A 12802-nucleotide genomic window follows, 5' to 3' on the forward strand; every position below is an offset into this window, starting at 1 on the left:
GCAAGCATATGTTATAGATGAAACTTGTTAGACATTTACTTTTTAGTTCTTACCAGTAAAATTATCAGAGATATTGTGTTAGCTTGCTCAGGCCGCCATGATGGAGTACTGCAAAATGGTGGCTTAAACAACAGAAGTTTATTTTCTCACAGTTCCGGAGGCTAGAAGTCTGAGATCAAAGTACTGGCAGGATTGGTTTCTTCTGAAGCTTCTCTCTTTGGCTTGTCATCTTCTGCCCATGTCTTCACATGGTCTTTTCCATGTGTGTCTGTGTCTTAATCTTATCTTTTTACAAGGATGCCAGTCATATTGTAGAGCCTTCCCTAATAAAGTCATTTTAACTTAATTACTTCTTTAAACACTCTATTTTCAGATAAGTCACATTCTGAGATACTGGGGGTTAGGACTTAAATTATGAATTAGGAGGGAGAGGAGCCCAATTCAATCTTTTACCAATGTATTAGACACCAAATTCTTACCTTTTAAGAATCATCACTTGGGATCCACTGGTAACCCAGGGAATAGTTGAAAGAGAATTCAAAGGAAAGGAGCCAATTTAAATAATGCTAGAGAGGCCCTTGGAAGGGCTTTTAAGTCATTGAATCTGAAAGTAAATTGGATGTGTGCCCTGTGCTGAATATGAGGGCTGTACTGGTGACCCTTATTCTATTGGGATTAGAAAGAGCCACAGAAAATAGTGGCATTGGATTAGTAGACACCAGAGGACTGGATATTGCACTCAGCATTTTCCTGGAGGTAATTCAAAGATTTCCGAGGGCTAAGAGTGGCTCATTCCAAACAGATGAATGAGAGAGACAAAAGCCAAGTTGGTGGGGAGAAGGGAGGAGACTAACATCAAAGGGACATGGCAAGAACCACCTCGTGATGGCTATGGACAACATATCTATTGAATCATGGAGTATCTATTAAATTATAGAGTACAAAGAGTAATGAAACCCAGTCACCAATTTCAAAAGTGAGCACTAATCATCATCCATGGTGACAAACAAGTGGAAGAAGGTCAGATGTTAGTGATGGGGTTCAGTGTAGGACGAATTTATAAACTAGTCTAGAAAAAGACCTTCTCTGTCTTTGAAGACATTAGAGAGAAGTCACATAAGCCCTGACAAAAACGGGTCTTGGAAGAAGCAACAATAACCATGAGAGGCAGAAAATGAATGAATGGGGCTGAATTATAAATCAAAAGTCACTGAAAAATTATTGGACTGGGTTGAGAAAAGTCAAAATTGAGTTACAATTAGGTAGACTGAGGGCTTAAAACCAAAAATAATTAAACTTTAGAAATAAAGTTACAGAAATAAAGTTGCATTTTTGCAGCTCAATTCTTTTTATCTTTTAAACTAATTTTTATTGAGTAGCTACTCAATTCTTGATGCTTATGTTGACTGAAAAATTTAGTTGTTATTTGTACCAGTACTTGTTCCCATGACTGTAGCAGATATTGTTATCAATCTTTATTCATCTTTCTTCTTTTGGCCCAAGATAGGGATGGGTTTTTTCATCATAGTAACGCAAGGAAATCCTTATTAATTAGAGTAGGGATGGGAGTAAAAACTAATTGGCTCATACATGTAATAAAGGAATGAAATTGAGCAGTATGTACTCACCCAGACTCTCCCTTGCCCTAGGTTAGAGGTGACTGAGGCAAAATTCAAGGAATTTAGTCTCCTTGTTATATCATTTAAAAACTTTAATAAGATTATCCATGTATTCCTTGTCTAAAATGCTATGAGAGATTAATTTGTTTGACTTATACATTGCCATCTATTAAAATGCAAATACCAAAAGAGAGGGAAAATCACACTAAACTGCAGTTTTTCTTCATAGCACCATGTCAAGTAATTCTTCAGTGTTCCTATATGATTCATTCTCCAACAAAATTGAAGTCTCTTTCATATCAAACATTATAAAGCAAAGCTTCTTACTAATTCTTTACATCCATTTTTTTTTTTTTTTACTCCGGTGGCCATAGGAAGCATTTCTGATTACATGAAAGAAATCTTCCTTCATCCTAAAGAAAATGATAGAGAGATAAGACATAGAAATAGAGGCATCTCTAGAGAGAAGGGTGCACAGGCAAGCAGCCTCAGGAGGAGTCAGTGATGAATGTACCTTGAGCATACACATGAGTAGAAGAGTAGGGACCTAAGCACATGCAGAGGCATGGAGCTGGCTTACTAATAGTCAGTTAGGTGATCAATGTCAGTTGTTGTAAATCTAATGACTCCAGAGCCCAGGATATCCAACTGTAGGGAGAATTTTTTTTTTTAAAAAAGAGACTTTCTTCTTCTTCTTTTTTTTTTTTTTTGTTTTATAAAGAGACTATAGTATGATCATGGAACAGACCCTAAAACAGAAAGCTTCTAGTCTGATAGGGAAGGTCACACACATACAGCTGCACAAAAATTCTAACAGTTTTAATTAGAATAGATGGATTACGTATCCATAAACATCCCTGTACATATATAGTTTTCTATATAGATGTGTATAAAAGTTTTCTGGAAATTCAGTGAGCAAAGTAGGCTGAAATTATAAATAGCTGGAAATATGGGAGGTTCCAAATAAGTATGGAAGGAGAAAAGGAAATGCGATTTTCTGGAATGGAGAGATATTATGGGGTGATTCTACAATGATAGCATAAGACCAAGATATGGGTCCGATGATGGCATTACAGAAACCGCAGGTGAAAACTACAGGGTGCAGCTACAATGATGAAAGGTTATTTTTCTACCAAAGACTTGCCTCAGGTGCCGGTGTGTATGTGTGTGTGTGTGTGTGTGTGTGTGTGTGTGTGTGTGTGTGTGTTTGTGCAAACACACCCACACTTTTCAGTCAGGGTCCACAGATTTTGTTGGATTTTGTAGTAGACAGCCTATCTATTTCAAACGTAACCCTGCGTATCAGTTTCTTTAAGCCCCGTTTCATGTCGTTGTTTCTTAAACTGTAGATAAATGGGTTCAACATTGATGTCAATACAGTGTAGATGATTGTTGCTATTTGGTCCTTGACAGTGTAGCTGGACAAGGGCCGGAAATAGACATAGCTAATACTCCCGTAAAACAGAGTCACCACAGTGAGATGGGAGCTGCAGGTGGAGAAGGCTTTGCATTTTCCAGCAGCCGAGGGAATGTTGAGGACAGCAGTGAAGATCCTTACGTAAGAAACAATGATGCAGGCAAACGGGGCCACCACTGAGGCCAGGCCTTCTGTCATGGCCACGACTTCGTTGACAGAGGTAGAAGAGCAAGCCAATTTTAGAACAGGGTTTACATCACAAAAAAAGTGATGGATGACGTTTGACGCACAGAAGATGAGCCGATTCACCAGGAGGACATGTAGGAGGGAGTGGAGGCAGGAGAAAGCTATGGAGAAGGCCAGTAGCAACACACAGTGTCTGGGGTTCATAACAGTGACATAGTGGAAGGGGTTACAAATGGCTACATAGCGGTCAACGGCCATGGCTGCCAGGAGATAACTGTCCACATTTCCAAAGACCAGGAAGAAATACATCTGTGCCAGACATTCAGCATAAGAAATGGTCTTCATCTCTGATAAGAAGTTTGCTAACATCTTGGGGACTGTGACTGTTGTGTAGCAAATATCAGCAAAGGACAAGGTGCTCAGGAAGAAATACATGGGGTTTTGGAGTTGAGGATCAAAGCAGATAGCCAAGATGATGAGCAGATTTCCCATCAAGGTGACCAGATACATGATAAGAAAGAGGGCAAAGAGTGGCTTCTGGTCCTCAGGGCGAGAAGAGAGTCCCACGAGGTTAAATTCAGTAAGTGTCGTCAGGTTACACATTTCCATGGAATTGTGTGCACCCGCAAGAAAAACTACATTGTCAATTAATGGTTTTTATGTCATCTGAGACATGCATCTTTTCATCTTGTTCTTACACTGAGTGGTTATTAATAGATCATTTACTCCAATGTGTTTCTTCCTGAATATGGAAAAATCAAGAGTTAAAAATGTGTCTTAACTTGTTTTAAAATCTTTGAGATAGAGATCTAGAGAAACACATCAAGAAGAGAGGGGGGTTAGGGGAGAGCCACTAGGATGAAGGGCTTGATTTTCCTTTTCTCTTTCTTACTCTGGGCTGATAATCACAAGCACCACAGATGTAGTCTATGAATCAGGGGCAGGCCAGCTTCTGATTAAGAATTATCAGTGGCTAACTGACATCTAGGTAATCATAAGATAGCCATCTCATTGAGCCTGTGGTTGATGAATCACCATCTTTTTAAGTCAAAATGCTTCTTTCCACATCATTTACAATGGAAGCAAGAAAGTCATTTAAAGTGGAGTGTCTTCAATAGATGATTAGATAAAGAAGATGTGGTACATATTTACGATAGAATATTACTCTGCCATAAGATGAATTACTGTCATTTGTGATAACATGGATAGGTCTTGAGATTATCATGCTAAGTGAAATAAGGCAGACATAAAAGTTTAGAATCATATATGATTTCAGTTTTATGTGGGATATAAAACTGAAAACAACAAACAAGACGAGACAACAAAAACTGATAGACACAGACAACAGTTTAGTGGTTACTAGAAGGAAAGTGGGGAGAAGTGTAGATAAGTATCAAGGGGTCAAATATATGATGATGGAAGGAAATTTGACTTTGGGTGGTGGACACACAATCAATATACATATGATGTATTATTGAATCATATACTTGAAACCTACATCATTTTATCAACCAATGTTGTCCCAATAAATTTAATTTAAAAAGAAAGAAATCGAATATAAATAGTTAAGGGGAAAAATATGGAAGAAGAGAAAGAGGGAGTGAATTTGTGTGACAAAATTCTCTTCCAAAATTCCCTGCTCTTTGGCTGATAATTTATGTCCTGAGGGCAGGGAATTATGACTCACAAGTGAACTGGGATGGAGGAAGATTTGACTTCAGAGTAGAGATGCAAAAAGTCAACATTTAACATGAACATAACTTAGCTCTCTTATATAGTGTCTAGTGAGGACTAATTATGTCTCTGAGATCAGATATTTTCATCTTCTCACCGGGCATTCTCGAAGTTGATTTCTTACCTGGTGAGGACATTGAGGTCTTGCCTCATGTATTCATTCCACTCCCCTCATTTATGTTCCATGAAATAATGAGTCAAAAGGAAGACAAAACTCTGCCAAGTGACAGCATACAGAAAAGATAATGCTTCTGGAATATGAATGTTCCGTTCCTTGGATTCTTATCTTCCTTCACAAGGTATATAGATACATCCCCTTCTTCCCTCATGGGAGTATCTTCTGAGACTATGTCATAAGTCCCTGTTGTTTGGAGGGGAGAGAGTAAGAAAACAAACACCTGTTAGCTTAGCAAAGGTTTGTCTCCAAGGATTCAGAGGAATTACAGTGTTCTAGTGCAACATCTGCTTAGCCTGGCGTAGGTGTTGAAGATGGACAATAATTTTCTATCCCTGGCTCTTCCAATCGTTCTGAGGGCTTACCTGGAAGATGTCATCCCAATGTAGCACTGAGGACAGAGTACCAGGTAGGACACTTGGGTCCAGTTTCTCCCTTGAACCTATAAAGCTTCAATTATCGTCCCCCTCAGAACCTCCATTTCTCTGAATGACAACTACTCAGAGTACCCCAACATTGGATACCTTCTGCTCCACCCCTCCCAAGTTTAGATATATCTACTAGTTTATGACTCAGTATCTAACAAAAGGAATGTTGTAACCTTGGAACAAAACCTTAGGCCAATCCCCAAGTCTGCTGCTCAGATATATAATTACCATCCCTTGCTGTTATAACTAGGGAAAGCCACCAGCTTTGGGTCTTTTATTTTTCTTAATTCACAAAAGCACACAGAATCCATATATTTGAGTCCCAATGCACCCCGGGACCAAATACATGTTGCCTGTTTCCTGTCTCTTGGTGATTTCTGATCACATCTTACGATTAACCCATTTCACTTTCTTATATTTCTTCCTTCATCTGTGTCTCCATGCTCAGATGCAGCCTGTTACAAAAAGCATTTTTTGATGACCCAATGGAATGAAGTATCTGTCTTCTCTGTTCCCCTACTGTATGAATTGACATTAAATGCAAATTTCATTCATTGTCACATAATTTTTCACTTAAAGGAAGGCAACTAACATTTATGTACTCAGAGATTTATAAGCTTTTTATATGTAAACCACATAACAACCTTATAAATATATATATATATTGACTGTCTCCATTTTGTAGTGACTTAGGAAAATAAGATAACTGGAAAAACATAACCTGGATCAAAGGCTGTTTGAAGCCAAACCATGAAGTTGAACTACTACACTAAAAGATCTCTCTGTGTGGTTCGGACAAAGTTAAATTTTTATATTAAGGGACAGCTTTCAAATGACTAATGGAGCCAAAATTTTGCCTTACTTTTTTCTTTTCTAGATTAAACTTGAAAGCTAAATACTTTTAGCATAAGGACTATTTTTCTTTGGAGCAATGATTCAGATCCAGGCCTGATTCTAGGCACTTTTCTTTATATTTTCTGTGATCTAGCTATCATATTTTATTGATTCAGTGACTCACATTTTTACACATTTTAACACCCCTTATATTGGAATGCATTTCAATCTATGGCATATCACAAATAATCAGCAGCAGTTTTTCCTCAGTGGTATGTTAAAATAATGCACCTTACAATTGATGAAATTTTAGACTAAATTAAATACAAGAATTTGGAGTACCTGAAATAGAGAACAGTGGTCAATTCATCTACGTTTGCCCCAGTCGGTCCATAAATATTTGTTATGTGTTTACCATGAGCTACAGTCTGTTATTCACTATGGAAAAGACACATCATTTTCCCCGCTGTGACTTACAGACTAGGATCCAACAGTACCTCACATCCAACATATAGTGTAGAGGTTGCTTAATAAATATTTATGAAATTAACCTATGCATTGACTAAGCTAACTGCCTAAGTAAAATATATTTTAAAATGTTAGAAGACAGTAACTATTATTCCCTTAGTTCTTTGACTATAAAGTTATTTCATCTATTTTTACTTTTTAATTTCCATCCTGAAATGTCAATACTTATTTTTGATATAGAAATATATATAAAAATGTGAAACATTCATTTTTATCATCCTATTTGTATCAGAGACTTGCTAAATAACAACCACCAGATTATTTTAATTTACATTCATTCTGTGAGTCACTGTTTCTCCTGTGAAGTCTAATCTAATTAGAAGATGTAATTAGTAGGTTTTACTTCTAAAGAAAATATTTTGTTTTTTCTAGAGAAGAAACCAACTACCATGGAAGTAGTAGATATAACTCTTATCAAAATGATGTGCTTTTATTTAATTATTATTGTCATTGAATAGTTCTAAATACTAAAATATTATGCCATGCCAAAAGAGTTAACTGAAAATGGATTAAATACTTGAATGTAAAACCTGAAACCAAAAAATAGGTAGAAGAAAACATAGACACTAAGCTCCTTGACATGGATTTAGTGATGTTTTTATGATTTGACTCCAATGTCAAGAGAAGCAAAACAAAAATAAACAAGTGGGACACCATCAAAGTAAACATCTTTTGTACAGTGAAGGAAACCATCAACAAAATGAAAAGTCATCCGAACGAATAGGAAAAGATATTTGCAAGTTATACATCTGGTAAGGGGGTAATATACAAAAAATGTAAAAAACTCATACATTTCAACAACAACTACAACAACAACAAACCTGAACAATCTGATTAAGAAACAGGCAGAGGATCTGGGCAGAGGATCTGAACAGACATTTTCCCAAAGAAGTCAAACAGTTGGCCAATATGCACATGAAAAGATGTTGAACATCACTAATTATTAGGGAAATGCAAATCAAAACCACAAGGAGATATCAACTGACACCCATTAGAATGATTATTATAAAAAAGACGAGAAATAACAAGTCCTGGTGTGGATGTGAAAGAAAGAAAATCCTCATACACTGTTGTTGATAGGATTGTAAATTGGTGCAGCCACTATGGAAAATAGTAAGAAGATTCCTCAAAAAATTAAGAATAGAGCTACCAGGTGATTCAAATATTTTACTTCTAGGTGCTTATCTGAAGAATGTGAAACACTAATTCAAAAAGATATGCATTCTTATGTTCATAGCAGCATTGTTTACAATAGCTAAGATTTGGAAACAACCTAAGTGTCCATTGATGGATGAATGGACAAAGAGATATGGTACAAGTACATAATGGAATACTACTCAGCTATATAAAGATGAAATCTTGCCATTCACGGTAACATGGATGGACCTTAAGGGTTATTGTGCTAACTGAAATGTCAAATAGAGAAGATAAATACCATATGATTTCACTTATATGTGGAGTATAAAAATCCTGACAAATTAAAAAAATAGCAACTCATAGATAAAGACAACAGATTGATGGTTACCAGAGGGGAAGGGGTTTAGGGGAGGGTGAAATGGGGAAAGGGGGTCAATTGTATGGTAATGGGTGGAAACTAGACCTTCTGTGGTGACACATTGTGGTTGTATACATACAGCTACATAACCATAATACTGTACACCCAAAACTTATATAATGTTATAAACCAGTGTATCCTCAATTAAAAAAAAATGAAAGACTGGAAAAAGATATTCAATGAAAATAGTAACCAAAAGATAGCTGAGGTGGCTATGCTAATATCGAATAAAACATATTTTAAGCAAAAAAAAATGTTAAAAGAAATAAAGACATTATAGATTAATAAAAGGGTCTCAAAAAGATATGAACACAGGGACAAAACTCTTATCTGTGAGGGTCCTAAAGGAAGAATAGGGAAAAGGTGCACAAAAATTCTTCGTGATTGCAATTTGATCAGTCATATTAAGACAAAAGAAAATATTAAATGGAAAATATGGAAACATACTAATCTAAGGCTCCACTTTGAGAATGAAAAAATAACATCAGAAAATTTTCCTGTAAGGTGCTAATCAGCTTTAATCAAAGGGAGATTATGGAGCTTATCATTTTAACCCAAAAGAACTTTTTTTTTCAGATGTCGGTCTATAAAATATCTTAGCCTATGATAAAACAAAAACAAACAAAAAAAATCCAAAAAGAATGAAACAAAGGTCTTTCGCTAGCCATGTAATCATCTTGGAATGAAGATCTCAATGTAAATTAAACTTAAATATGCTTATCATGAAGGCAGGTTTGCTTTGTTGCATTTTCCTTCCAGTTAATGTTAGTAGTGAGACTCTCTTGCTCTCAAATTGTTTTTCTGTCACCTAAAGTGAAAATTGGTTTTAGATCATTGTAGAAAGCCATAAAACACAGCTAGAAGGGCAATGATTGTAAAGCACATTTTTTGTTCATTGTTGGTTGTGTAACTAAACCCAAGATGAAGTCTTTACTTTTCTGGGTCTTTTTTTTTTTTTCTCCAAAAACTAAATGAGACTTTGTAATTTCATTAATTAGGTTTATAAACACAGATCAGCCTCTGCAATGTGATACTGTCCTTCCTGCCTGATATCACAGCATGGGCTTGAGTCCACACCACCCCTTGCTTCATGGCTGAGCACTGTCTGCTCTATATCATGTGTATTCCCAGGAGTGCATTGTATTATTATAAAAAAAGACATTAGTAATAGCTCCATCCCCAGGTTAGAGATGTTTAGTTAGCCCAGTAAGGAGATAGGAGACTGGATTAGCTAGTTGATTGCAAAAACAAAGGAAATAAGGAGAAAATAATACATTAATCCCATACATATTTACTCTTGGTAAACAAGAGTGCCGTGTTGGAGAATGATAGGCAAGATAGGGTATTTCGGGTGGTGCAGGCAGTGTGAGTTAATGAAAGAAGGACGGTTACTCACTGGCCATTCATCCAGCCACTCATTCTGGAGCGCTTGCTCTCTGCCAGGCACCATGTTAGGTCATTGGATACAGGGGCGAATTCATCACAGCCACTTCCCCTCAGGGGCACACAGTCAGATGGGGGGATTGGGCTACAAACAGTGCATCCTACCAACATCTGAAAAACTTGAATTCACTTTGACTGTAATGCCTACAATGATTGTAGCAGTAGCATTGATGTAGCAACAACAGTAATTGTCTTTAGAGCCTTTACTACATGCCAGGCCCTACACTCGGCACTTCATGTATAGTGTGCTCATCCTTACAGGCTCGTTGTTACACATCATGGACTTGCCCCTAATGCTTCACATTATCTAGTCTTCTTGCTCCATGGCTTCTCAAGAGCTAGAGTCTCCCCAGCCTCCTCCTCCTCCTGTTCTTGGCTATTTACCTGACCACTATACTGGGGAACATGACTCTGGTGCTGCTCATCTCCTGGCACTCCTGGCTCTACTCCCCTGTGAACTTCCTGCTCTGTGATCTCTCCATAATAGACACAGGGGTGTCTACAGTCGCTCTGCCCAAGTTGCTGGCCCATACGATCTCTAATCACCCAGCCACTCCTGCTGCCTGCTACATGACCTAGTTCTTTTTCTTCAATGAATTTGGAGTTACAGATACACTTCTTATATCTGTTATGGCTCTGGATCGCTCCATGGCCTCTTTGACCCTCCGCATTACCAGTCAGTGATGAATCGCCAGCTCTGTGCCCACCTTCAGGCCTTGAGCTGCGCGGTGCCCATAATGCACACCTTTCCCCACTTCTTCATGACCACTGACTACTTCATGAGCTTCTTGCTCTGACATACATTCCAATGAGCCAGTTGTATTCTTGGAGGGTGGCTTCCTCCTGCTAAGCCACTGTGCCTCCATTGTACTACACTGTGTCCATACTGGGGCCACTATCCTATGTTTGCCTTCAGCTGCTGGTCACTGCTGTGTGTTCTCTACCCGTGGATCCTGCCTCACCGTGGTCGGCTTTCTCTGTGGCACCATCACTTGTGTCTACTGTCAACCTCCTTCCCAGACCTCTTAGGGTCAGGGCATTGTGGCTGCCGTGCAGTACGCCACCTTTACACCTTTGGCCAGTCTTTTTCTGTACAGTCTCTGCAACGAGGAGGTCAAGAGTGCAGCCTGCTGTCTGCTTGGATGGGAGAGGGTGAACTCCTGATTAGCCTGCTCTAGAGTCATATTGGTTGGGTGAGGGGAGAAGCGGGCAGACTTAAGCATGGATGGTTTTGGAGAGGTGACAGGGAGGGATGGCCAGGACAACTTATGGAAGTCTAGATTTGACTCTTGTTGATGCAGTGTTCCGACAGAGCTGTGAACATTCCATACTCATGCCACACATGCTCAGAGCTTCCTCAGCAGCACATCTCTGGGACTCCACCCTCAGGCCATTTATCTTCGGTTACCAAAGTGGATATAAGTCAATCACCAGGCTTGGGTCGTTCAATTCCAGAGTTTTGAAAAAATATGAAAATGTTAGTGTGAAAATCTGAACTCAAGCAGAGACAGTGAAGTTAATTACAGTCGCATTTAATTTGGTGGGCTCTCTGGTGGAAAGTGTGTTGGTGTATATCAGAAAGCCAGTGGAAGAGAATAGTTTAGGTAAAGGGGGGATGGCAGTGAGTAAATATATGCCCAGAAGTGAGTATGAAATGGGCACCATGATTCTGCTGTTCCATATGGTAGCCCTACTTTCCATGGATCTCTCATAGTGTATGCGTCTTATTCTGAAGTGTGTGATTGAGATATAATTGACATATAATATTGTATAAGTTTAAGTTGTACAATATTTTGACTTGATACATTTATATATTGCAATATGGTTACCACTTAATTGTTTACTAATACCTCTGTCCCATCATGTATTATCGTTTTTCTTATATGGTGGGAAAAATTAAGATCTAGTCTTTTAGCAAGTTTGAAATGGTTAATACAGTGTTGTTGTCTATGATTACTATGCTGTGCATTAGATCTCTAGGACTGACTTATCTACCAGGAGCAGTTTTGTACCCTTAAACCATTTTCCCAATTCCTCTAACCCCCAGGACCTGGTAACCACCATTCTACTTTGTGAGTTCAGCTTTTTTTTAGATTCCACGCATATGTGATATCATATAGTATTTGTCTTTCTCTGTCTGACTTATCTCACTTAGCATAATGCCCTCGAGGTCTACCCATGTCGTCACAAATGGAAGAGTTTCCTCCTTTCTCATGGCTGAAAAATATTCCATTGCATTTTATCATCCCTTTTTGTTTTGCTGTGTGGAAACTTCTTGGTTCGGTGTAGTCCCACTTGATGTTTGTTTTTTCGGTGTCATGTCCAGAAATTCGCGGACTAGACCAATGTTAAAGAGCTTTTCCCTTCTGTTTTCTTCTAGGAGTTTTCCATTATCAGGTCTATGTTTACGTTTTAATCCATTTCAAGCTAATTTTGTGCATGCTATAAGATAAGGGTTCAATTCCATTTTTCTATATCTAGCTATCCAATTTTCCCAGCACCATTTGTTGAAGAAACTATTCTTTCCTCATTGGGTATTGTTTATTCTCTTGTCAGAGATCAGTTGACAAAGATGAATAGGTTTATTTCTGAACTCTCGATTATATTCCATTGATCTATATGTCTATCCTTTTGCAGGTACCATGTTCTTTGGATTGCTATAGCTTTGTAATAAGTTTGAAATGTGGGTGCATGAGTCCTTCAACATTTCCATTTCCCCCCAAGATTGTTTTGGGTACTCATAGTTCCTTGCAATTCCATGTGAATGGTAGGATGTCTTTTTCCATTTCTTTAAAATAGTCCATTGGGGTTTTGATAGCAATTGCATTGAACCTGTAGATCAATTTGTGGAGACTTGTCATTTTAACAATATGAAGTCTTCCA

The 12802-nt window shown here is 38.0% G+C and overlaps 2 protein-coding genes across 2 annotated transcripts; one reads left to right on the forward strand and one right to left on the reverse strand.

Annotated features, from left to right (window-relative positions):
• Window positions 1-2840: 2840 nt before the first annotated feature.
• On the reverse strand, window positions 2841-3915 carry LOC107505141 (olfactory receptor 1L3-like). Its single transcript, XM_016134997.2, has one exon. The coding sequence runs from the start codon at window positions 3829-3831 to the stop codon at window positions 2854-2856; it is 978 nt and encodes a 325-aa protein (XP_015990483.2). The 5' UTR covers window positions 3832-3915; the 3' UTR covers window positions 2841-2853.
• Window positions 3916-8216: 4301 nt separating this feature from the next.
• On the forward strand, window positions 8217-11083 carry LOC107505130 (olfactory receptor 1B1). Its single transcript, XM_036238602.1, is given in 5 exon segments — window positions 8217-8233; window positions 10181-10266; window positions 10269-10571; window positions 10574-10682; window positions 10684-11083. Coding segments are annotated over 5 exon segments (915 nt in total).
• Window positions 11084-12802: the final 1719 nt, after the last annotated feature.

Source organism: Rousettus aegyptiacus, unplaced genomic scaffold (genome assembly GCF_014176215.1).
Source record: "Rousettus aegyptiacus isolate mRouAeg1 unplaced genomic scaffold, mRouAeg1.p scaffold_m13_p_3, whole genome shotgun sequence".
Lineage (NCBI taxonomy): Eukaryota > Metazoa > Chordata > Mammalia > Chiroptera > Pteropodidae > Rousettus > Rousettus aegyptiacus.